General features: G+C 37.7%; 1 protein-coding gene across 20 annotated transcripts; it reads right to left on the reverse strand.

Moving 5' to 3' along the window:
• Positions 1-299: 299 nt before the first annotated feature.
• RNF170 (ring finger protein 170) lies at positions 300-26,956 on the reverse strand. Of its 20 annotated transcripts, none has more exons than XM_059492021.1 (8): positions 26,917-26,956; positions 24,071-24,128; positions 15,246-15,389; positions 10,025-10,100; positions 8,631-8,802; positions 7,538-7,611; positions 5,590-5,694; positions 300-3,908 (listed from the first exon to the last, which is right to left on the reverse strand). In XM_059492021.1, exons 3-8 carry the CDS (start codon positions 15,380-15,382, stop codon positions 3,639-3,641), a joined length of 834 nt encoding a protein of 277 aa, XP_059348004.1. In that variant the 5' UTR covers positions 15,383-15,389; positions 24,071-24,128; positions 26,917-26,956; the 3' UTR covers positions 300-3,638. The 20 variants fall into 20 exon arrangements, with proteins under 20 accessions (XP_059348004.1, XP_059348010.1, XP_059348009.1 ...); XM_059492027.1 differs by lacking the exon at positions 26,917-26,956 and adding an exon at positions 26,767-26,880 and having other exon boundaries at positions 8,631-8,739; XM_059492026.1 differs by lacking the exon at positions 26,917-26,956 and adding an exon at positions 26,767-26,880 and having other exon boundaries at positions 8,631-8,742.
• Positions 26,957-26,976: the final 20 nt, after the last annotated feature.

The raw sequence follows: 26,976 nt of genomic DNA on the forward strand, positions 1-26,976 counted from the left end.
CCTTTCACCTTACCCCTCTGTTCAAAACCCACTGCCATGTGTTCATAGAGGAGGTAAGGTCCTAACTTATACCAATTTCCATGCCAAGTATGTAATTTACTAACAGAACTTTTTAAGTTTTTGTGGACCCTCTGACTTTTGTCATTCCTTTTGACCATGGGCACCTACAAATCTTGAGTACTCCCTTCCCCTCAAGGGTGGGACACCACACTTACAACTTTAATGCATGGAAGTGGAAAAAGGGGAAATAAAACAATATTGCATCCAGATAGTCAATAAAATAAAATAATTCAAGAGAATCTCTTTAACAGTAATTTATTATCATTAAAAGTAACAATAAGTAGTTTTAAATTCTTTTGTCTTAAAAATCTAGTGTAACATACTGCTACAGTTCTATGAAACTTACAGCAAAATTGTATCCCCAAACCACACTGCTGTGCCTGATCCTCACAGACATCAATGGTGTGGCACACAAATAGCACAGAAATGGATCGCTCTATACAGAGATGATCACTAGGCCTCAAGATTCTACAAGTTATTTTGTAAGAGCTATTAAGTATAATTTTTGTTTTCCTCTCTGTTAATATTGCTAGAACAATCAAATATTTCACATAGCTTTTGGTGCCCATGTGGTCTTTTAAGAACTGTGTTTTATCCCCATACATCTTCATGCTATAGTTTTCCTTTTTAAAATTTTCCTCCCTTAGTGACATGCCTGCCCCACCACAGGAGACAAAACCACAGCAATGTTTGCAGTCACTCTGCACACAGCATCACATATTTCCTTCACATTCTGAAACCAGTGTTCAGCCCTAACCCTTACCTTTCACACTGCTGCCAGAACAACTAAGCAGCACACAGTTCAGGAATACTACATGCTCATATTTTAATCTCCAGCTTCTTGGGAGTTCTAGAGCTTAGGTTAAGCTCAAGCTAAGCACCCAAGACAGCTAACTTATAGCTATTTCAGATTTGTGGAAAGGATTAGCGGCCAGACATTGCAGGGCAGATGCATCTTTGCATTACACAAAAAGGCCTGAACAAGTCATAATACTATTTACCATTGGCTTGCAGGACCAAAAAAGAAGAGCCACAGGCAAGCACACATATCGCTGAAAAGAACAGTTATAATTCTGTCAAGCATTTAATGTGCTGAATTTAAGGTTACAATGTTACTCAATACTCAAAAGCAAGCAGAAGCCTCTGAGTGAAACCCTTCTGGCTATCAGAAATGTACTGAAGAAAAAGAACATGGGGAAACTTCATATAGTCTTTCAGATGTGGTTTGTGTATGATTTCAGATACACAGGATCCCCTCAGATGGGATAGGAAATTTCCACATGAACTTCACAGTAGTGCATGGAATTGGGAAATTCAAAGACAACCAATCAGTAAGCAGCTTCATGTGCATCTATATCCACTCTGGATTTAGAGAGTCATGGGAAAATTATAATCATAGGGTAAAAGTATGGATGAAGTAGTAGATCAACAAACTCCATGAAGAAACTCTAATTACTCTACAAGAGCAGTTCACACTCTTCTCTAAGCAAACCTACAACTTAAACTTCAGGAGAAAAAAGGGTGTTAAATTTACTCAATCAAAAAGAATTTTGGGGTTTGTTTTCAGCTAGATTCCTTGAGAAAGAAAACCCCAAAACCAAAAACAACACTTACAGTAAAACTGTGAAATCTTGTCTTACGTAATATCCTAAACTACTGTCTTGCTTTGTAAATGCACCTAACAGCTTATGAATTTCTCATCCTTACTCAATAACACCTTAAAGAGCTTTAACTGAGGTAGCCACTAAAACATCACCATACATTAGCAATGCCAACACAAGGTGAAAAGCTCAACCAAGATGCTCAAGAAAAGTCAGCTAGCATTGCTTCCAAAAATGTAATTTTCTCTCTCACTCTTTTCTTCCAAATCTTACTTTACTTCCCTTTTCTCTTCTTGCCCATCTCTAACAAACAGCAACAAAGAAAAGTTTAGCTTTCCAGTTCATTTGTAAAATGTCCTCGGATTTCCAAAATGAAATTTTCAAATGAAGAATAGGTGAATTTAGTTTTAAATTAATGTCATTTAGAACACTGACACTGAAGGACAATCTGCACTCTCAATGACTGACACCTGAGGTCTCAGCTCTATCATCTTCCTGCACATGCTTAAGTTCTAGAAGCTGTAGAAAGACACCTGCAAGGGGAAAACACAGAAGCAGTGAAAAGGTCCCTTTCGTTTTAAGTCTCACCTATATATGTAAACACACAAAGAATCACCTATTAATTCCCTGTCTTTCAAGTACTCAGGAAGTTAAATTGCAATTACCAGTCCTCTAGCTAAAAAGTACAATGATCTGTCATATCCTGGACCTTTGTAGTCACAATCATTGTTCAAAATGAAAGCATTTTCAAATTACTTGTACAGCTATGGTAGCCTATGCTCAAATTCAACATAAAAAACAACTAGCTTTAAGGATAATTAATACCCTGGTATTCTTGAAAACACTTTCAAGAATTTTTTATGGTCCTTTATCAGAGACTTTTTCAAAGTAATTCAGAACCTTGTCTATCAACGTCCAAATCAAACAACCAATCAAACAAGAAAACTCCAACTGAAAATCACCCCAATATCTATGTTGTTTAGTACACATATATTGCAGAATGTACATGTGGGTAAATATCTACACTGTACACATACAAGTACATGTACTGTAAACATCCAGTTCTGACTTCTTTTTTTCAACCACTATTTGGAATTTGAGTGTCCTCTCCAATTGGCAGAATGTTTTAATGCATATATAGAAATGTAAAGTTGCATTTCAGCCATATTGCATTGACCCAAAGCAGCCCAAAACCTCTGGTTCTAAGATATATACTTGCCAAATGAAAAAGTCTGAAGAGAAAAACCATGCTCTCGCTTAAAAAAATAGAGCACTAATGAGTGTGACGTGCCTAATACTGGTTTCTCAGTATAGAGCAGATATTGTGTATATATTCCCAAATATAAAAATAAAATGGTACAAATTGCATGCAACTGTACATAGTGCAGTTCAAGCAATATCAAGGTATTATCCTTATTTTCTGAAGCATGTGGACAACAGCAAACTGCAAGGTGATAATTGTAATGCGGTCCTTGGGTTTCTTCTTCCACAGAGACAAAAAAAAGCAATTTTTATTTCAAAAAACTCTCGTCCACAACAGGGAGACATCAAACAATTTAACTATGATAACTGTACTGTGAAGAATTTCTGAATTTTCTTACACATCTAGATTATGCAAAGGGCTTATTGTTTGAAGTACTTTGCTAGAACTCCTTTTTCACAAACCACAACACACCAAATAAAGTGTTTCCTGCTTTCATTACACTCAGTTGTTAATCAGGTGGAAGTAGATGAAGGTGGTTTATTACAACATTATAAAACTAACCTCATCCTTATGAAGCATATGTAATGCACAAATTAAAGATTCCAGTTAAGCATCACCATATACTAACCCTTTATATTTGTATAACATAACCAGCTAAGAAATTGTTACTACTGAAATCATACACAGGCACATTGCTATATCATACTTACTTTATAGTTTTCTTTTTAAAACATTCCACAACTGACTTGGCTTTTAGGTCACTTTTGTCCATTTCATCTATTTAGACGCTGTGTTACCACTTCTCTGTACATGATAGAGATATATATCAGCAGCAGAAAAATGACAAAGAAATCATCCAAGAACCCCAGAATTCCAAACAGAGCTTCAGGAAGAAAATCCAGAGGTGAAGCCAGGTACAGCAAGGCTCCAATCAAGCAGAGGAATATCCTGATGCGAAACATCCAGAAGAGGCCCCCTACAGAAAACATCTCCCTGAAAGCATGTCGCAATAAAGTGGGGAGATCCATAATTCTTTCCATAATCTATAAAGAAAGAATTTAAAAGTTAGTATTTTGCTTTAGCAACTCATCCATGCTAAACTGAAGTTTCTACTACTACATTACATCTTCGATTCTGTTAGTTTATAGGAATTAAAACAAAATCCGGGAAGAGTTATTGAGTTTAGTTTTACCAGGTAGAAAGGCATTAGAATATATATGTTTTCAAGAAACAGTTAAACTGTGTTATTCTACAATGAAAAGCATACACTTAATATACATTACGAGAAAATATACTGGCATCTATTATAAAGGAAAATAATAGAGGAAAACAAATGATTGGGAAAGTAAGAAACAGCAAACAGCTTAACTGGAGTAAAATATTGATCAGAATGCAAGACAAACCAGGATTGTGAGAAAAAACCTAATAGGCAAAGTAGAATAGGTTACAGTTTTTCAGAAACACAATACCCCCTCTCCTAGTGTATAACCAGTGATTCACACAAGTTTCCAAAGGATGGATGAAGCTTCAAAGTAAACTAAAGAACCTTTAAATAAATCCATTCCTGCCTCCTTTCCATTTTGCTATGATTCTGCCAGCTTAGCAAGAGACTGCTCAAAAGAAAATATTCAGGTTTTTGTTGTGATGAGCAGGGAGGGGTGAACTTTAAAACTTCTTTTATACTGGCTCCCTTCTATGGTACACAATTTCTACACAGAGCTGTTAAACTCCAAATAGACTGACTTAGTGCCACAGCTGAAAAAGTTTTTGAGAAAGAAATTTTGTATGTGGTAACATTGTATAAATCAAAGACAATTTATCTAGTCCAATTAGGGCTTTAGTGCACATTTCTGGCATGACCTCAGACAGGTTACTGGGGACTAGACACAGCTCGCAGAGAGGTCTAATGGAGCCTGAAAGGCAGTTTCAACCTCTTCTGGACAAAACCCATACACTTTGTGGTTTAGAAAAATACTCCTCCCTCTACTGTCTCTTTGTAATGTACATTTTTCTTTTAATGTCTTTTTACTATATCCAAATCCCATTACAAATGAAGACAAGCGGGGAGGTTACTAGTATGCGTGTGTGTGCATTTCACCTTGCGACACAGGACACGCACACAGGAGATTGGCTCACAAGGCGACTTTCTAACATTTGTAGAACTTTGAGCACCCCTCTTAGCTATTTACAGAAGAAAAATTATTTTTTCCTACACTCAGAAAGGAGAAAAAATACTGTAATATAGACTAGGGAAAAAAAATCAAGACAACATACAGCTGTCTGAGGAGAAAGGCACAGAGTAGAACTTCATATTCTTCTTTAATCAGTGTAAAAAGACCAATGAAGTGAATATTCTTCCTTGCATGTCATTTATTTAATTAAGTATTTTTACTGACTAATTATCGATACTTTCAAAATAATGACTCATATCTAAAAACCAACTTAACACATGAATACTTGAGAAAACTCAAGACTTATTAGATTCTCACTTACAAGAAAAAAGTAAGTTTCCCTACATTTTCATAAATGACAAATATATAATTTTGGGTTTGGCCTAACCATTTCAATATGAATTTCCTAAAGAAAAGTTGCCTAGGCCCTAAGCATCAGGAAGAGAAAATCCATATCCCAGGGAAAGGAAAAAAAAGAAGGGGGGGAAAAATAAAAAAATTGCTCTCAAACTCTCCTGACACCATTGACTTCCTAAATTTACCTAAAACTTACCGATCTGGGCTGTCCTGAAAATCTTCGATTGTAATCATTAACATCTTGAAACACTTGGGCTGCACCCTGCTGATCTTCACCGAAGAGTGGTAAGAATAGTGTTACCTAGGCACAGCAGGGAGATTATGTTACACATGCAAATGTAAAACAGTCATCTTTAGTTAACTATACAAACAAAAAAATTTTTGGTTTTGTTGAATAGTTAATAGGAGAATAACCTGAAAATTACTAGCATGGGTACTGCTATTAGATTTTAACTAATTAATTCCTTACAGCTCCTTACAGAATATTAATTTTTAAAGAGATTGTTAAAAAAAAGCACAGAATAACCTTCCTTTTAAGAGAGGCTTCCTAAACACCTAAATGCTTTATGTTTCATAAGTGGGACAAATGATTTGGAGAACAAAGCTAATTTACCAAATTAATCTAATTTTCTTTTCTAAATTGGAAATAGAATAAAGCAATCAATGAGGCCTTTCTTTTCCTATTTTTAGGATTGCTTTGCATAACAACAATCATGTAGTAAAACTCATGGTTTCGCATATGGATCTTCATACCAAGATGAATTAAGAAAAAGATATTAACCTTAAACTATTTTGTATGGACAGAGAACTTTGCTCTGTTCTTGGGTTAACTTTCATGCAAACATAGAGAAATAAGACATATGTGAGTATGACCTTACTCACATATATGTTATCTTTCTATATAGACGTTGCTGAGACTTCTATTTGGAAGCAATGTACAGGTAAAAATGCAGATTTTCAGGGGAAACAGGGAAGGCATAGTGCTTTAAATTATTATAGTCTTCAGAAGCTTCCTCTGTAACTAACTGGCGACTAAATATAAATCTGTGTGGCAGTCACATTCAGAAACGAGAGCATGAGAAGACCTACATTCAACTTCTGGTCCTGCCACAAAGATCTACATTCAACTTCTGGTCCTGTTGTATGCCTCATGTTCATGTATACATCTTTCCCTTCACCATTTATAATTCAGGGTTAGAACGAATACATAACCATGCAAACAGTGCCACCTAATATACCTGTTACTCAGAAAAACATAAATGAAAATAGATATAAGGAAAGACAATAAAGAAAATAACTTATTTTCCCCTTTTCCACACCTTCCCCACCTATTATTTGTGTCTTTTTATACACTGGCTACACTCTACACCTATTCATTCTCCTTCCAGTCATATCTATTTTTTTTTCCTTCAACTGTCTTCTTACAGTCATTTGTCCTGCTGATACACACAATCAAAGTAGGATACAATGGAGGGACAAGGGCATGAGTTACATAATTCATTAGAAGTTACTAGCTCTGTAGTTTGTGCACTGTTAAAACAAAGATGTACTTTTGTTAAAACATACAGTATGAGACTCAGAGATCCTAAGCCTTAATGAGTTGCAGGAACATATTTCAAACTGACAATGTAAGTAAGTTGCGTAGGAAGTAAGTTAGTGCTTGCTCTACAAAGAATAAATTAATAATACATACAAGTTCAAAATAAGACCAAAATAAGAAATTGACATGGATAGGTCTTTTGGTAGGGACAGAGGGAAGAGAGAGCATATTTCTCAGGAACCAGTAGTGTGCAGCCAAGCCTTTCAGATGCAAATTCTGGTAAAAGAAGTTAATAACATCTTCAACAGAAAGCATGAAAGGATCATAGTTTAAATCTCACAATTTTCTGTTTTCATATAGTCTTTACAGAAAAATAGCTGAGTTATCAGCGATTGCAGAACAATCTGAATTTTTGGAGCCATCTGTCAAAGCAAGAAGTTCAGAAAAACTGAATGTCCACCATTCCTGTCTCACATATCCCTCTGTACTTTTTTGGTTTCTCAGACTTTATCTGCCAGCCTCACTATTGCAGCTCACATGGAAGTGCCTTTTGGCAGGCTATCCTAGACAAAACTGACAGGTCGATGATGATTTAAAATATTACCGTCTGTCTGCAGATCGGACAGCGGATGGCACCCAGCCATGAGCCATACCTCCAGTAGGCAATAATGCAGGAACCTAGTGAAGGTAAGGTACACACACATTTAAACTCCTCAGATGAAAAATGCATCACCTGAAGTAATATATTTAATGGCAAAGGAAACAACAAAAAGTGTATATAAGCAGTTAGGTTAAATCTACAGTTTCTGATGTGATTTTGTGTACAGCATTCACTGAAGATACCAAGAACTAAAGTCTTCAAATTCAATGCTATTAATGAGAAAACTTCTGAACAGGTTTCACATGAATCAGTAATTTTAAGGCATTATTTCTGGGAAACACAACAAATTTTTATTCATTAAGTGAAGAAGCAAATAATAAAAATTTTTGCCAGTTTAAAATGTAGAAGTCACAAAAATGTCAAGAGATGTAAAATTTATCCTAAAAACTTGGCTTTATCGTCATCAGTTTCAACAGATGAAGACAAATATAAAAATGTAAGTATTTTATCTGTTTTCCAAACTTGCTTGTTTTTCATTTAAACAACTGGGCATGGTATATGCTATATACTTCAAAAAAAAAACAGATGGAAGAATTCTACTGGGAACCTGAAGGAGAAGAAGCAAAATGCTACACAGGGTGTCAGTATATAAATATAGCCTCAACAAACCACAAAACCAAACACTTTAATCAATTTTGCACTTACTTATAATTCTGCAGAACTTCCAAAAAAAAATATTTTGTGAAATAAACAATATTTTATTATTTCTAAAACAGTTTTTAAAAAAATGGTACATTCCCAAATGTTCTTCAACATCTTGAGTTTTTTACTAAACTGGAAACAAATTATACTCTTCGACATTTTAAAAGTAAACAGTTTCATTCCTGATAGCATAGAAAACAATGCTGCACACTCTTAAAGTAATTGTTTATTCCTAAATGTATTTTCTCAACTATTTATAAAAATTATTTATTTTGCAGATGCAATGACAAACAGTTAGAAGGAAACAAAGTTTTTATTTAGGATGCCTGAGCTAGTGCCAAAAGTTTTTACTTCTGTTCTGTTTTTAACTTTGGTGCTAGGAGCTTTTGCTTACCACAGAAGAGATGTCCACAGTTTGTTTCTATAGGAAACGTAGCCTGTTGCAAACAGACTGGACACGACATATCTGTATAGAAGCGATGCCGATCGCCAGCAGAAGCATCCTGCTGGAACAGCAGGAAAACACAAAGTGTTGGAGATACTACGTTATATAAGTCTACTGAGTTCTAAAAAATAATAAATTGGTGTTCGTTCACTATAAGTCAAACACAGAACTATGTGAAATGAGAAATATATTTAAATGTAAAAATTAAACATAGTTAAATGCATTGATTCAATAAGCTCGTTCTTGTGACAGGACCATTATTTTCCCTTCATCTGTTAAATAAGTGTGTGCTTCAAACCAGTTAAAGACCACAAAGGAGGAACCTCCTTGGTCCTTCACAATGAGTCAGGTTAGACATGCTAGAGCAGGAATAACAAACTTGGATCTATACTGTTGCTTCATTATCCTAAGTAGTTCTGTCCAGAGCCAGGTAACCAAACTGCGTTGCTTACCAGTTGCAGCACTTAGTGTTTCCAAGCCCAAATACAGATATCAACTTGCGTATGTCACTGTCATGAAACCATTTTTCTCCCCATTTTGCCATATTTGTCTTCCATATAAATATGCACTGTCATTATTTCAAGACATATCATGATACAAGACTTTTCAATATTCTCCAAAAGTATAGCATAGACTCTACCTGTTCAACTGGATGCCGTCACAGAATCATTGAATGGTCAGAGCTGGAAGGGCCTTTAAAGATCACTAAGTTCCAACTGTCCTGCCATAAGTAGGGACAACTTCCACTAGACCAGGCTGCTCAGAGCCCCATCCAACCCCGCCTTGAACATTTACAGGGATGAGGCATTCATAACTTCTCTGGGCAGCCTGTCCCCAGTGCTTCACAGAAAAGAATTTCTTCCTTGCATCCCCCTAGCTTCTTTCAGTTTAAAACCACTACTCTCTGTCCTGTGACTAAAGGCTTTGCTAAAAAGTTCCTCTCTGTCAGTCTGTGCCTGGCTCCTGTTGCTGTGCCATTGTTCTGCTACACACTGCTTATCAGTCTAAACATCTACCCCGGTCCTCTCTCAGCAAACTGTACTCCAGATTTCCTTTCCTTTACCCTAAAGTTCCCAGGAACATTCCAGGAAGTACACAGCATAATCTAACATACTCCACCTTGTGGCAAAAGCTTATTTGAAAAAAGAACCAGCCAAAATTTAGTTTTAATTCCTTGATGCATCCATTAAAAAAGGGTACATTATCCCATTACTTGATGGATTTTAAGGATGCCTCTGTACAGTAAGTAAGCTCCCATAACTTTCAAGATCATCTTCTTCCAGAACGTCAGAGAAGACTGCAGCATCCCACATCAGAGAGCTGAATGATGCTTGGTACAGCACCTGATCAGTCTGAAGCTGCTGACGAAGAGCTCGCACTAGCTCTTGATTTTCTGGGTGTATGTTCTGATGTTCATTTCTGTGAAAGGAAATACAAGCAATAAAAAGCCCTGTGATCCCACATTGAAAAATAACCCACTGAAACAAATATGAAACCTGAACAAAGGGCAAAAAAACATTATTTCCTGCTAGAAAGGATTTTAAAGGAAGTACACAAATAATAAAGGAAACAGGAATTTATTCTGGATCCTAAAGTTACCTTGGATACTTAAAGCTGTACAGCAGCAGGATTTTTCAAAGACTCCACAACCAATCACTAATCATGTTAAAATTAGATTTTAATCTGAGAAAAAAATTAAGCTTTGAACCGAAAAAAATTAAGTAGCTTGAAAGCTTTTAAATTAAAAACATGTTTTTGTCTCCATTGCTAGTTTCTTACTTGTTGGTCTACTCAACAAATTACTCAATAGATTACTAGTTTTTCACTCACTGCCTAAGTCACAGAGTTGGAACCTCCTAATTACTTCAATTTTATCTGCTACATGACATTTGCATAAGAAGGGGTAGACAAACTTACATTTAGAATATTGAATTTATGTAACTATCAGCAGACTGGATATAAAAAGAAACCACTCTTTTAAAATCACTCTTTTTTAAAAAAAGAAGATTCTACAGGCAGGCAAACTGCAGGTTAGATATGCCAAGAGGAATCATTGGGAAGGGTCACACTGAAGAAGGAAGGATGGATATATTACAAATTTGAAATTCAAAAGCATAATGGGACAGATTTGAAATTAAAAATGTGCTGACAGCAATCAGAGGTGTTGAGCTACAATAAATATGAGTCAATAGCATATGAATTTCTATGCTTTATTAATTCATATGGATTTGAATGATGACAAATTCTGCTGAGCACTCTTGAGGTCTCAGCTGGATTCTGTTCACCATTTTGGGCTAAATGCATAGAAATGCATAGAGAAGTTGGAGAAAGTTAGAAGATAATAAGAACTACTGCCCACATTTTTTATACATTAGAGAAAGACTTAAGAAATGTCAGTTTATATAGAAGACTGTTCTTGGAGTAAAAAGGGGACAGAAAAAGTCTTTCATTCTAAAAATATGAGCAATTATTTCCCACAGTTACCTAAGGCTTGTAGAAACACATTTCTAACTACATAATGTACAAAATCAGACAAGATTACCTCAGGCTACTTTGATTCATCCCTGACTAAAAGTTAAATCAAAAAACAGGTTGCAATGCTTCCAGGGATATTGAGGTAAGCTGACCACCTGTCAGAGATGAGGGCTGGACTGGTTGAACTTTGAGGACATTTTCTGGTTGCAGTTATATTATATAATTTCCTCAATGGCTCTAGAAGCTTCTGCAATATTTTCCTTCAGTTAATGTGGGCAATCATAATATTGCATTATTGCTCAAATGTTTATTGTGTTATTGCTAAAATGTTTAACATTTTGTCTGCCTCATTCTTTTTTCAAAGAAAAATAGACAAGTCCCATATTTTTCATGCTAATATTTACATGACTATCTGTAAAAAGAAAATTTATTTAATACTAATGTGGGTGACATATGAAAGTTATATGATAGAAAGCCTGTATGAAAACCCTTCTTATGCACCCTTGGTCTCCATGAATCAGATTTTGTGGATGTTGTCTGCCATACATATTATATGTATAGAAGTATTTTTCTGTTTAGATGCTACAAAATAAATGTATTTCACATCTTCAGCTTGCCAGAATGTCTGATATATATTGAAGTCCAATTTGATTCACACACAAGCGCAAGGCATAAATTGTAAGACAGTTTATTCTGATTTCTCCAAAAACAACTAAATTAGCAGAAGCAAATTTGCTACTGCAAGTGTTCATTTACATGACCTTACCCTGGTATAACATACTATGCCAAAATCATGAGAGCATTTGCAGAGCTGTAGGGGTACACCATGTACAGTCACTTATGCATAAGACAGTGATGTAGCTGAAAACCATGCAATGTTCAAGAAGGGACAGGCAGAGCTCAAGGCATATCAAATTTATAACTTCTGTTATGCAATTAGTGTAAGAAGATAACTGGAATAAATGAAAACCAATATGGTGCCATGTCATTAGAGGCATTATGAAACACAAGCCAGAAAGAAATAAAGTTAGATGCAAAGGCCTTTTATTTCCCTATTTCTGACAGCTAGCATGCCAAAACTTGAGGGAAAAGGTCCCATGATGTGGAAAGATTCGTATTATGTACCACAGAGGGCCCAGCCAAACTATGATTGGAAGGAAGAAGACTCATTCAGTGTGCAGTCTCACACAAGGAAATAGAGGGACAGTACTTAAGGGGACTGGCACATCACTGTGCAGTGATGGACACTGTTAAATTCTAAGGACTAAGATCTCACTTCTGCTGAAAATAGTGACTTGCTCCTATAATCAAACCATATGATGGATAGAAAAATTAGATGAAAAAATCTAAACTTGTAGGCCCATAAACATGGAACAGTTAAGTCATCTAGATCAAATCCCTTGTAGGGAATTAAAGGATCAGGATTCCTTTAATTTGCTGAATACACTGAATTTTCACAATCTCATTTGTAATGTGACAACCTACTCACCAGTTTAAAAGATGATGGAAAAAATCTGGCTTCATTTTATCAAAATTTATAACTCAAAAGCATACAGGCATCACAAAAGTATCATATAGTGCCTGAACTACACATCTGCAACTTGTTACAAATGTTAATTATGGCTTTTAAGTTTCTCCACAAGAAGCATGAATGAAGCCTTGATGCGATGCTTCATTGAATTCTTTCACCTGGAAACAAGTACAACAATTATATCCTTTAACAGTTCTTTCCATATTCTCCTTCTGCCCCCTAAAATCTACTGCAACACATACTCCTTGCTGCTCATTTCCCTTTTGATTCAGCTCCTGCAGCTACTCATCACCTTGTAAGCTTTCCTTCCTGTATACTTACCCATGACCTGTTCCAACTTAAGTATTTCAGTTCTGTTGATACAGAAGCATGAAAGGCAAGAAAAAAACTGGGGTAATGAACACCATATAAGCAACACAAAGACCACTGTACTGTCTAAGGTAACTAGAGAAGAAAAAGAAAATACTCTTTTTCTGCCTCACTTCCCCCTCTCTGCTAAATAAATTAAAAGTATTATAATTTTTGTACTGTACAGATTTTCTATCATACTATGCAGATTTTGAGGGCAACAATGCAAAGGAGATAGATGAAGAGTGCTCCTGAATAGACACAATTTCAAAAGGTACCAGAAGGCAGAGCAGGGAGCTAAGAGGGAAAAGATAAGTCTTTCAGTTGTCAGTCATAGAATCACAGTCACAGAATATGCTGAGTTGGAAGGGGCCCATCAGGATCACTGAGTTAAACTGTTAAACTCCTGGTCCTACGTGGACTGCTCAAGACACATATGCACGAGAGTATACATATGTATATAATATATATCATATATATATATATATATATATATATATAGAGTATACATATCTATATATCTATATATCTATATCTATATCTATATCTATCTCTCTCTCTCTCTCTCTCTCTCTCTCTCTCTATATAAAACACGAAGATGTGTTGCCCAAACACATCTTCAACTCTATCAGGCTGGTGCTGTGACTTCCCTGGTGAGCCTGCTCAACCTTCTGGGTGAAAAACTTTTTTCTGGTATCATAACCTAAATCTCCTCTGACTCAGCTTCATGCGTTTCCTCAAGTCCTGTCACTGGCCACAAATCATACAATGCAGACCTCCAAAGTCTGGAAGCTTTGTGTTTTCAGTTTGTTTGCCTCTTCAGAAAATAAACCATCAAGGCATGTAACAGGATTCACAGTCAACTTTTTACCTACCTCGTTACTCTGCAGAGGCAGTCGATAAGTAGCGTTATCTTCCTCCCTAAGTAACTCCTCATAATTGATGCATCATCTCCTGAACTTAATTCTGACTGAACTCCTGCTACTCTTGTCCACTCTGACAACTGCTGACCCTTGTTCCACTCACTTTTTGTTTAATATTTCTTACTTGCCTTTCTAGAGTTCAAAAATAAAGTGTTAACTTTTAAACTAAAAGTCACAAATGCCAAAAATGTCAATATAAAGGATAGAGAAATCATAACAGAGCAGATAAAAAAGAGGCACTATTAAAGCAATCTGAGTAACTGAAACAGCAACGGGAAAAAAAAAGGCAAAGTGAAGTGAATGCCTTTCTTAAGATTCTTTTGTGATCTCCTGGTCCTTAACAGCAGCACTGCCTTGCAGTCCAACCAAGTTTTTCTACTTATAGCTTATTTAGTAGCTTGCTCTCAAGTAACCCTACCTTAGCAATATTTCTCACATGGACATATCTTCTTCAAGTTCCATGATGCCACTGTGTCACTAAAACTGAGTTCCCTTGGTTTTGAAAACTGTTCTCTGTTCAGAGGTTTACACACATCAATAAGAAAATAAAATAAAATAAAATAGAATAAAATAGAATAAAATAGAATAAAATAGAATAAAATAGAATAAAATAGAATAAAATAAAATAAAATAAAATAAAATAAAATAAAATAAAATAAAATAAAATAAAATAAAATAAAATAAAATAAAGCTAATCTGAAGCTTATTTTCCCAAAACACATAGGCTAAGATGTTTGTTCGGATGCAAAGAAAAACTCCGAAATAAAAATAAGCTTTGATGACTTCATCATTAAAGTTACTGAATTCTGAACTTAACATTTTCCTGTATAGAATGCACATTGCAGTCCACTGTTGTACAGCATACTCATTTGAAAAAAAAATCAGTCAATTTATTTGGATTTGGGCTGTTGTTTGTTTGCTTTCTTGGAAGGAGACTTCAGCTAGAACATACATTGGAGGAATATATCCAATTTTAATCTTGGAGTCGTTGACAAATCTGTACTTTTTAACCAAATACAACAGAGCTGCCATACAGACTGTGAATTTAACCATTTTCAGTCTTAATGAACGATGAACACTACTAAGTTTAAATATCTGAAGATATGGAAGAGTTAAACTCCACTTTTGATCTTAGCTGTACCAACCAATTAGTTAAATATAGTAAGCAATCAAACAACCACTTCCTTACTGTCACAAAATCACAGTTTTTATGTACCAATGCACACAATTGTGAAGAAAGTTAGGATTTTTATAAAAAATGAATAATTCCTCTCAACACATTCTCACCTTAAAAGCGTATATACCAGAGCAGCAATGAAAGTGAAACTGAGCACAACTGCCACCAGTACCTGGTCACTTACTCCTTCTATAACTGAATCATTATCTAGCTTCAAACTCTGAACTTCTGCTTGGTGACTGGCCATCACAGCTCTAAAATGCAAAAAAAAAAAGATAAATATACATATATTAAAATGTATGTGTCATGTCTTGTTATGTGCACAGATATTTTAAACACAGTTACAAACAATATCACAGAATCACAGAAATTCTAGGTTGGAAGAGACCTTCAAGATCATTGAGTCCAACCCATGTTCTAACACCTCAACTAGATCATGGCACCAAGTACCACATCCAGTCTTTTTTTAAACTCTTCGAGGGATGGTGACTCCACCACCTCCCTGGGTAGATGATTCCAGTATTTGACCACTCTTTCTGTAAAATACTTCCTCCTTAATTCTACCCTGTATCTCCCTTGGCACAGCTTGAGACTGTGTCCTCTTGTTCTGTCTGTTGTTGCCCAGAGAAAGAGATCGACCCCCAGCTCACCACAGCCACCCTTCAGGAAGTTCAAGAGGGTGATAAGGTCACCCCTGAGTCTCCTTTTGTCCAGGCTGAACAACCCCAGCTCCCTCAGTCGTTCTTCATACGGCTTGTGTTCCAAGCCCCTCACCAGCCTCGTTGCTCTCCTTTGGACACTCTCAAGCATCTCAACGTCCCTCCTAAAGTGAGGGGCCCAGAACTGGATGCAATACTCCAGGTGAGGCCTCACCAGGGCTGAGTACAGGGGCAGAATGACCTCCCTGCTCCTGCTGGCCACACCGTTCCTGACACAGGCCAGGATGCCATTGGCCTTCTTGGCCCCCAGGGCACACTGCTGGCTCATGTCCAGCTGGCTGTGGACCAGCACCCCCAGGTCCCTTTCTGCCTGGGCCCTGTCCAGCCACACCGTTCCTAGCTTATATCATTGCAGGGGGTTATTGTGGCCAAAGTGCAGGACTCAGCACTTGGACTTACTGAACTTCATCCCATTAGATTCTGCCCATCCATCCAACCGTTCCAAGTCCCTCTGCAAAGCCCTCTGTCCCTCTAACAGATCAACACACACTCCCAGCTTAGTGTCATCTGCAAATTTGCTAATAAAGGACTCTAAATCCTCATCCATGTCATCAATAAAAATATTAAACAGAACTGGCCCCAGCACAGACCCCTGAGGGACACCACTGGTGACTGGTCGCCAGCTGAATGCAGCACCATTCACCAGCACTCTCTGGGCCCGGCCATCCAGCCAGTTCTGAACCCAGCAAAGAGTGCTCCTGTCCCAGCCAAGGCCTGCGAGTTTGTCTAGGAGTATGCTGTGGGAGACAGTGTCAAAGGCCTTGCTGAAATCCAAGTAAACAACATCTACAGCCTTCCCTGCATCCACTAGGCGGGTTACCTGGTCATAAAAGGTGACCAGGTTGGTCAAACATGACCTACCCCTCCTAAATCCATGGTGGCTGGGTCTGATACCCTGGCCATCTTGTAAATTTTGCGTGATGGCACTTAATATAAACTGTTCCATTATTTTGCCAGGTACTGAGGTCAGGCTGACTGGTCTATAATTACCAGGATCTTCCTTTGCACCCTTTTTGTGAATGGGTATCACACTGGCCAGCTTCCAGTCATCCGGAACCTCACCAGTGAGCCATGACTGTTGGTAAATGATAGAGAGTGGCTTTGCAAGCTCGTTTGCCAGCTCTCTCATTACCCTGGGGTGGATCCCGTCTGGTCCCATAGATTTATGAACATCCAAGCATTTCAGTAGTTCTATGACTGCCTCCTCTTGGATAATGGGGGACCATTCTGCTCCCTAAAACCATCAACCAGCCCAGGTAGGCAGGTGTCTTAAGCGCAAGTCATCTTCCCACTAAAAACTGAGGCAAAATAGGCATTAAGCACTTCTGCCTTTTCCTCATTTACAGATACTAAGTTCCCTCCTTTGTCCAATAAAGAACAAAGGCTGGTCTTACCTTTCCTTCTACCATTAATGTATTTGTAAAAACATTTTTTATTATCCTTTACAGAAGTTGCCATTCTAAGTTCAAACTGAGCTTTGGCCTCCCTAATTTTTTTTCTGCATGCTCTAGCAGCCTTCTTGAATACTTCCTTAGAGACTTGACCCTTCTTCCAACGCTGATACATCCTCTTTTTATTCTTAAGTTCCTCCAAAATCTCCTTGGGAGAAAAGAGTGGTACAAAAAGAAGGAATGTATCCATTTTTAACAAACACTGAGTTTGCTGTAGAGGTCTCATGCAGTAGCAAACAAATCTTAAATGTGTTATGTGTTATGATTTAAACATTAAAAAAATAGTCAGATAGTTTACCTTGAAATCTTTATAAGATAAATTGCATAGGAATAGGTCATTACTGAGCTGGCCATATTCTAAGGACTGTCTAGTGAAAAAAAATTTAAAAGACTGCATTACCAAGAATTTTAGCTATTACACACCTCATCACTCCTGGTAGGCTAAGCCAACACAGAAACTTAATTTTCACCACTTACATGAATGAAGAAACAAGGACATCTTGGTTTTAATGTTAAATGCTCATTTCGATACACAGGAATCACCCAATACATTTTAAACTTCATTTCCGTTTTCTGTGCATTACCAACCTTTAGCTGGAAACATGGGGAAAACTTGAAAGAAAAATAGTATTATCCTTAGTTAGACTCACTTGTTTTACATTTGTTTCACATTTGTAGCCATCAGTGACTAAGGTTAACATTTATTAACCCACAGCACTAACCTACAGCTGGAGACGTGAAATAAAATAGTTTCCAACCCACTGCTGAATCATTGCTGTTGCAATCAGGAAGTGAAATGAACTATGGCTCTGAATTTTACGAAATCAGAACAGGGAAACTAACTCCGTCAAATGACATGAGAAGTTACATTGAAGCTCTGTCCATGCACAATTGAAGTATTTCCCATGAAGCTGTCATAAAATCCCACTGGTTCCTGAAGGCATCAAGACTGGTATCTTTTTCTGTTTCCTAGTCCAGCTTGCAAGCTTTCATCAATGTTTCACTACACTCCACAGCTCCTGTGTAATTTTTAATTTAAACCTTACTGTCTAGAAAATATTACCAAACACCCTCTGGCCCTGAATTAATTGCAAAACTGAAATGGAGTACAAGTCATCAGGATTTTAGTGGATACCTGTAATGACTACCCTGACAAAATTTCAGCATGTCAGTCTATTGCTAATAAAAAAGCATAATTTTTCCCTAAGACAGTTACTCTCACCCTCCACATTTTTTCTAGTATAAGCAGTGGAGCTTTTTTCAAGCTTCCTTACATTGGTGGCAGCGGCCTTCTGTAGCAGGAATACAGGAGAAGTTGATACATTCTAAGAGTATTGTTAAGAAGTGTAAGTGGTGTAAGTAAGTACCATAAGACCAGAGCAAACTTGCGGAGAACAAGGGGAGATTTCATTAATTGTTGTATTTCTGGGCTTTCCCTGTGAAAGCTAAAATGGAATAATGAAGCATATATGAAGCAAAACAATAAACTAAGTTATCCTAAGTGTGCCAGCCTGAACTGAGACTACTATTTCTGTAAGTATAGTCAAGTTTTTGCTAATTACAGCTTTCAACAAGCAACTGTGTCACAGTATTTGGAAAGAGTAACTTCTTTCAAAGGTGGAACACCAGTGACTCATAGAAAGGCATGTTTAAAGTAGGTCAGTGTTTACACACATTTCATATATACTAACAAATGAAAGATCAGATCTTTGTGGAAAGATCTTACATAGGAACATAGGCCTACACAAGGAGTTAGAGCATTTCTCTGCATAGCTAGTTGCAGAATTACATTCCTATAGCTAAAGCCACGAGGTTAAGATGTGAAATTTTTCTGATCAGTAGTTCCCTGGTGCTGAGGATCTGGACTGGCAGGTGTGCTGTGATGCCTCCCTAACCCAACATTACCTGCCTATATACTTAAGTTCTTTGCATATCCTGTCCTGAAGAAGCTTCTCTTTCTTACACTGCATCATTCTGAGACAACTGTGCATGCTATATTTCTATGTTTTTCCTCCTTAAGTATCATTATCAGTTGGCTAATTTTTTACTCTGTCCCACTGTTTTTTTCCGGGTTGACCACTCAGAACAAAATCAGACATAAATGCCAAGGAACTGGTTTAATTTCTCCCTTGCTCCACATCAGTTCTGTTAGAATACACCAACATGCCAATGACAACTACATCCCATTAAGTATTACCCAGGGTTTTGGGTTTGGGTTTCTTTTCAGAAATGCCTATTGTGTCAGAGACATACAGACAATTTAACTGTACCTTTGGAAGGCAAGCGCTTCTTATATTAACACCTGAACTTCCTCTGTCACTGCATGCTTGCTGCACTTTGAAAACAACACCAAGATTATCAATATCAAACCAATTTAAATCAGTTTCCCTCAAGCCTTCAAGACATCTACTCCAGCTCTTCCTTTTCTGTATGTTCCTTGCAACAACACTCCAAATTCTTATCTGCCTGCCATCAATAGCATTCACTGCATCTGCTTGCCTTAATTTCTGCTCACTCATCTTTCTTGAAATACCAAACTAAGGTGCCAAAGTTAGCATCAGAACATGAAAACGAAGTACACAGATCCTCACTTTGTCTTCCTTCTTGCACATAATGCCAGTTACTTATATCTACTTCAGCCCTTCATTTTGAAACATATATGACTTTCCCAATAACCTTTTTGACACAAGCATGGTGTATAAGAAATATTATTGCACAGTCTTTCTCTCTGCATAAACACCCTGAGACACTTTGTCTTTACTTATGTATCAATACTGCAAAGACTATATAGAGGAGGAATGGAATCTGCCTCAGTCTCATTCCCAGCTGCTTCTATCACTGAATTCTAGAGAAGACAAACTATCAATGCTTAATGCCCATGTTGTTCATATTTTAATTTACTTGCTGTTTCTGGACAGCTGACAAGTGCTCTGTATATTTTTCTTATTACTTCCAACACTTTCTCTCAATAAGATCATTGCACAGGAGAGCTGACAAGACTTGTGTGGACTAGGTACTGCAAAACAGAGGCTATCACTTCAAAAGAACCAATACATACTTTCTCTGAATTCATGCCTCAGTACAGACAGTACAAATCTCCTCCTCCTCCTACCTCTAAGATAGCATGTTAAAAATGCAATGTGTACAAAGAAAATGTTAACATACGCTAATAGAAAAAATGTCTGAAGGAGGAAGGAATTTTGTGAGTTCAAGGCTATCTTGAATGCTTTCAAAAAAACCACCCAGAACTGGAGGCTTGGAGTTCATGTTTCTTCAAGTGCAACTACAACAGCCAAAGAGTGATCTGCAGTGGTTTGAATGTATGATAAGTAAAAACAGCTTGGAAGAAATCTCGCCTCACAGTGTGTGTGTTCAGCAATTGTTGCTCTTTCAGCTGGTGCAACTAAGAAGCAAGCTATAGGACATTTAAATAATGTAATGAAGACTCAGTCTTTGGAGACAGCCAGCCTTGATAAAGACCAAGTGTGTGTCAGAGAAACCTTCCTGAACCAGATTTTATTACATATATCTAACCACTCCTAAAATAGTCACTGTTAATAATTTGATGCAATTCAAGAGTGAGTTAGTATGGCTCATACTAAATTCCATCCATTGATTCATTACATTTTTCCAGTTATGAAAAAATGACAGCATTTCATCAACCTTTTCCTCAGATAATTATTTTCAGATCTGGGTTCTACATCACAGGCTTTTCAGACATTAAATTATTTTAAAAGTTTTCTTTCTTTCTTTTCTGTAGGTTACCTTGTTTCTTTCTAAAACTGCAAAGAAGGTTTGAATTATTTTCATTGCTCTGTTTCTATTTTTTAATACAATAAATTAATTCCTGTCTACACTAGGTCTGAGAAAAGTACCAACTGTATAAGATTACTTCAGTGGAAAAAAGGCAGTAATTGAAAATATATTAAATTCGGATAAATGATTTCTGGTTATACTTAAGACTTTTCCACTTTTGAGATGGCTTTCTTAAATGCAAGCATAACTCCAGCCTATGAGAGGATGAAAACCATGCAACATCTAATAATACTCACATCAAAACTGGAATTCATACAACTAACTTCAGAATTTTAAAAATATCAATCACAAACTTAAAAACTGACAAAAATGCTGGGCCTTTTTCCTACTTCAAAAGCAACACCACCAAAGCCCAAATCTTAAATTCCAGGTTTATTTAATCTTCAGACTACTGGCACTTGCTTCAAGTAAAACAACACAGAAAAGGGGGAAAAAGACAAGGATTTACTCCTCCATTCGATTTGGGCTAGCTAAGTTACAGCCTGACATTGCATCCCAGCCTGGGATCCTGTTCATTTCCAAGAGAGTTCTTGATGGCTAGAGAGTATAAACAACCTCAGAGTAAATTCTCCACAAAAGGTTTTGCAATAGAAAGGAATGCAATTTACTGTTTGTAAAATCATACAGTTTGATTTGTAAATCTGTCAGTAATTAATCATCTGTACAGAAAATCATCTTGTTTATTGCAAGTTTTTCTCAGAGTGATCACTGAGAGAAGGTAACACTAATTTATTTTTTTTTACATTTCAAGAGTCTACAGACCTTTTTAAAGTTACATTTTCCCCTCTGTGGTTATGTATGAACAATGCATGCAGATTTAAGCAAAAAAAAAAGAGAACTATAATGAGCAATACTGCAAGTACAATGGCTTTTATTCTTGGAAATTCATACAGAACACATTGAAGTGTGAGGGAATTAAGACATATACTAGTGTGGATGTATTATTTCTTAATTTTTCAGATCTGAAAAGTATTATTAGGACTTTCAATGTTCAACATAAAGCACCGCTACAACAATACCCTATGCCATGACTCATAAAAACAATCCAGTCTTTACCATGATATGTTAAACAGCTGTCATCTATCCAAAGTCAGAACTTTTCCCATAGTTTTCTGAAGTATTTGAACTTTTCTGAGTTTATCAGGGAAGCGCCATATGATAATATACTCTTAAAACCACAGAGATTTTTAGGACCCACTACCAAAGGAATGTGCCAGCAAAGTGAACAAGAAATACGAGGCTCTCTTGATGTCTGAGAAGTAAAAAATGAGGTAACACACAAGCAATACTGATGTGAGATACAAGTTATTAACCTTACTGTATTGACTTTGTGAGCATGGTACAATTTGCTCAACATCTGAAAGGTAATTTGGATAACAATGTGTCCTTTACGGGATGGGCTGGGAGTGAACTGGATAAGAAAAATAGAGTTTTGGATTTTCATTTATTTCAGTTTTATTTTGAGTGTTTTTCTCTAGATGTAGTACAGCCACCATCAGTTCTTCAAAAAATTATAAGTTAATTATAAAGTGATGGTGGGCCAGCGTGCAAGCCAGAACCTGTAATTCCTTTTGTCAGTTGCCTTTTATTAGCAAAAGCATCCCTCCCACCCTTTGAAAAAGCTGCTTAATTTGTAGAGGTTGTGTGTTTTCCAGGATAAGTTAATTCATCTCCAACTAGTCAAACACCACAAGTCACACTTTCTTAAGAACAAAAAGGCTTTAACTCCTCAAAATTTTCTTCTATGTAAGATAAACAAACAAAAAATTGGTTTCATTTTATAAAAAAGTTTCTAATAATATTGTCCTGTTTCAGACAATATAAACCAACTTTTAAGAATTTGAGCATATTAAAATAGAGCATGCTTATTCTGTAATCTACCCCCTGAACACATATTAACTTATGTTGAAATACCTATAGGGACAAATTTAGCACATTTTATTTAAGAGAAAAGCAGGCAAAAATTCCCAAAATAAAGACAAACTCTTAAATGTAGGGCAAAAATTGAGACCTGTCTCATCAGAAACTATCTAATTATTTCCTGCTCCAGTGCAGTACCAGGTCATGGTCCCCCTCTGTCATTGACAATGGGACTTTGGGAATGGACTTGACTCAGTGAACTGAATCCTACAGTTATTTGTGCATTCTGTCTTTAAGAGTCCAAAGATATGCCCAGACTGCATTCAGAAACAATTAACAACACCAGGCATGAACTACACATCATGAACAGTGGAAGTGTTGAAGACTCTCTGAGTTTACTAGCCTAAATCCTGAGGTGATAGATTTTATCCACATTCCTTGGTGTACTAAAGTCAGGCTTTGAAGAAGTGGTGTAGACAAATATAACTTTATAGAACAGAAATAATGGAAATGATTGATGGCATACTTAGAAAAAGTGTTTCTTGAGGAAACAGGATTTATTAGCCTTTCATTTTTGTGAGCACAGTCATACTTGAATAAAACACCAACAACAATCTCTAGTACTAAGTATCCCCCTACACTGTAAAAATCAATGGGAGAAAATCCAAAGGGCACATTTACTAATGGAAATTAAAAAAAGTCTATAATATAGCAACATATAATTTGATGAGATATATATTCTGTGACAAGGCTGTCAAAACTGACTTGAGATTATCCTATTAGAATTTCATGCAGTTCTGCTAATGCATCATTATTATGAGTTTGCATCAACTTTGGGTTTACAAATAAGTTCAGCTGGTACAAGAAATACAGCCAAACTCAGCTGTATAATATTCAGTTACATGCTTACCATGAACCACCTTTGCTTTCAGGACTGTGCTGACTGCATTCAAGTGTATGCATACCCTTTGCAAAAGAGAATGGTAAAGGTCTTAACAGTCTTGCTAAGAGAGGGGAGAGGGCAATTTCAATAGGCAAACAATGATTTTGTTGAGTATATGTTACAAACTGACCAACTGAGACACTTGCCTGATAAAGCAGGTTTCTGCAGGGTATGAGGTCAGCAGTCTCTGAGGCACATTTTTTCCTAAAGAGAAAAAAAACCAAAAGAAGAAAAAAGAAAGTAGATATTCTACTTTTGCTGATGGAATCATGTTTTGCAAATTAAAAGTAATGCAGCTGCAAACAACAGGTGCAAGGCTGTGAGGGAAAATAATCCAAAATTAATATACCATTCTACTAGGAAAACAAAATATCTCAAATATTTTTTCTCCTGAGTCCAAAACCACATGAATGACTTGAAGCAAGAAGACATGCAATGCCCTGTTTAGCATTACTATTCTGAATATCTGCCTGGGCGATGTATGACTTGTGTAAAACAATTCCTAACAAAATTTTCCACCACTTTGTAAGGCAAAACCATACTGAAAGGTACAGAGTTCTGAACAAACCAGAGGGTGGAACTGAATTCATATGCAGATAGGAGCATGAGAAAGAGCCTGCGTATGCCTTCAGCTTGGATACCTGACTTTCCTGGTCAGGCAGGAAGAAAAAGAAAATACTGTCACTTCTTTATAATAATGTTTAGTGGAATATGGTAGTACTTCAGCTAAGCATGAGGAGGCTTCAGATCTCTCTTAGGAAAAGTGCCCAGTGATTCCTTGTTGTAGAAAGCGCTACCTCCATACACAACCTCATATCTAAAACAGACAGCAAGGCAAAAAAGTAATATAGTATTTGTTTGCGTCAACAAAATACAAGCTACACCTCGTGGCAATGGGCAAAGCAGAGTGGGAAATGAAGCACAGAGGAAGATATGATAGAAAAGCTTAAACCGTGCAATGTACCTGTGAAAGCTGTCAAAAGTACCAAACATGTTGCTTAAAGCACACATTAAAACTTGGAATGGAAAGTTGGTAGTTGTGCAGTTCTCTAAAACTTTAAATTCATCCTGAAACTGCAAGTTACCTTTAAATGAAGACAGATTTTGTTTATAACTTATAGAGCAGATTATACAATGAGATCAGTAAGAAAGTACTTTCTGGGGAAAACTTGAAACTTTTCATAGCTCCTACAATACTCTACAGTTCAAAAGAAGCTCACATAAAGGTAGCATTTAGTTTTTCTCCATGTTACTAATTCATTAAATGGAAAAATGTGAGAAAAGAGGGAAAACAGTGGCAGTTTCGCATCTGTGACCCTTCCTGTTTATACGGCCCTCCACTGTTATCAGAGCTTTGTGCCTGCTCGCCCATGTCATCGCATGCCAGGCTCGTTGTTAACTGATAGGGAACTGCAGAACTTATCACGATGCCACACACTCTCACTGCAAACTTCAAATAGTCCAAAATCCAACACACTACTGTGTGAGAGAGAGAGTTGCTTGAACTCCTCAGGTGACCCATTTGCAGCATGATGGAGAGTTCCTCTGGCTGGGGCATGGCAAGGATGTAGGGGCACCCTGGCCACAGACAGACTCCTTGTTTTTGAGATAAAAAATTAATTAAATCACCTGAAGAATCACACAGAACCAACTAGGCTGGAAAAACCACTGAGATCATCAAGTCCAACCTAAGACTGAACACCTCCCTGTTAACCACACCATGACACCAAGTGTCATGTCCAGTCTTTCCTTGAACACCCACTGGGATGGTGACTCCACCACCTCCACGGGCAGCCCATTTCAATATCTAATCATCCTTCTTCCTAGTCACCACTTGCTACTAGTTCTAAGCAAGTAAGTCATAGAATTGTAGAATGTTAAGAGATTGGAAAGAACCTTAAAGATCATCCAGACCCAACATCCCGATGCCACAGACAGGGACACCTCTCACTAGACTAGGTTGCTCAAGTCTTATCCAAACTGGTTTTGAACAGTGCCAGGGGTGGGGCATCCACAACCACCTTGGACAACTTGTTTCAGCACCTCAACACCCCTGACAGTAAAAAACTCCTTCCTGCTACCTAGCCTAAATTTCCCTTCTTTAAGTTTAAACCTATTACTCCTTGTCACTACAGTTCCTAACAAAGCGTCTGTCTCTGACTTCCCTGCAGACCCCCTTCCGATACTGGTAGGTTGCCTGTTCATTAAATTTACTACAGCAGAGCTTCGTTGAAAAGAAGCTAACAAGTCGTTGTCTTGTCCAAAAACAGAGGAGAACGTCGTCAAGGCTGCTCCATACACAAGCCAAGCCACACTAGATACTAAGACTATGATATGTCTGTGAGTGCAGGGTCATTTCCCACTCCAAAAGGAGGAAAACTTTGTAGGGGCTGCTCCAGTCACAAACAGAAGGAAGTCTGCGGGTGAAAGGTCATTTTTCTACTCCAAAAAGAGAGAAAAACCTTTTAGGGGTCACTCCACCCAGAAGCCAAGCCACATTCCACACCAACGTGGATAACGCCTGTGGTACACCATCCTCACAAACCCACACTGCCAGCCCCGCCGGACACTCTCCTGAGCAGCTCCTCTGCGCCAAGACACACACACACAGACACACACACAGACACACACACAGACACACACAAACACACACAAACACGCACACATACACACACACAGACACACATACACGCACACACACACGCGCACATACACACACACGTACACATACACACAGACACACATACACGCACACACACACGCGCACATACACACACACGTACACATACACACAGACACACATACACACGGAGCCCGGGGAAGCACTGCACACCCCTCCTACCCGAGGGCCCGGCGGCGTACGAGGTGCCTCGGCGGGCACGCAACGGAGGGACCCGCGTCTCCCGGACCCTCCCCAGTGCCCCCTGGCCGGCTGTGAGGGGCGGACAGCCCAGCCCGGTGCGCTGTGGCCCCGCCCGCGCCCCCGCGGTACCTCAGCCGCCGCTCGCCGCCGGCCTCGCGGCCCCGCCCCGTCCCCCCGACGCCGCCGGGT

Source organism: Ammospiza nelsoni, chromosome Z (genome assembly GCF_027579445.1).
Source record: "Ammospiza nelsoni isolate bAmmNel1 chromosome Z, bAmmNel1.pri, whole genome shotgun sequence".
NCBI classification, from domain to species: Eukaryota; Metazoa; Chordata; class Aves; order Passeriformes; family Passerellidae; genus Ammospiza; species Ammospiza nelsoni.

Excerpts from the sequence above, each read along its gene's own strand:
- RNF170 (XM_059492021.1), bottom strand. The coding sequence starts at position 15,382 with ATGGCCAGTCACCAAGCAGAAGTTCAGAGTTTGAAGCTAGATAATGAT. Across the intron at positions 10,101-15,245 it reads CTGGTATATACGCTTTTAAG|AAATGAACATCAGAACATAC; the intron begins GTGAGAATGTGT and ends TTCCTTTCACAG. Across the intron at positions 7,612-8,630 it reads CTGTGGACATCTCTTCTGTG|GTTCCTGCATTATTGCCTAC; the intron begins GTAAGCAAAAGC and ends TACCTTCACTAG.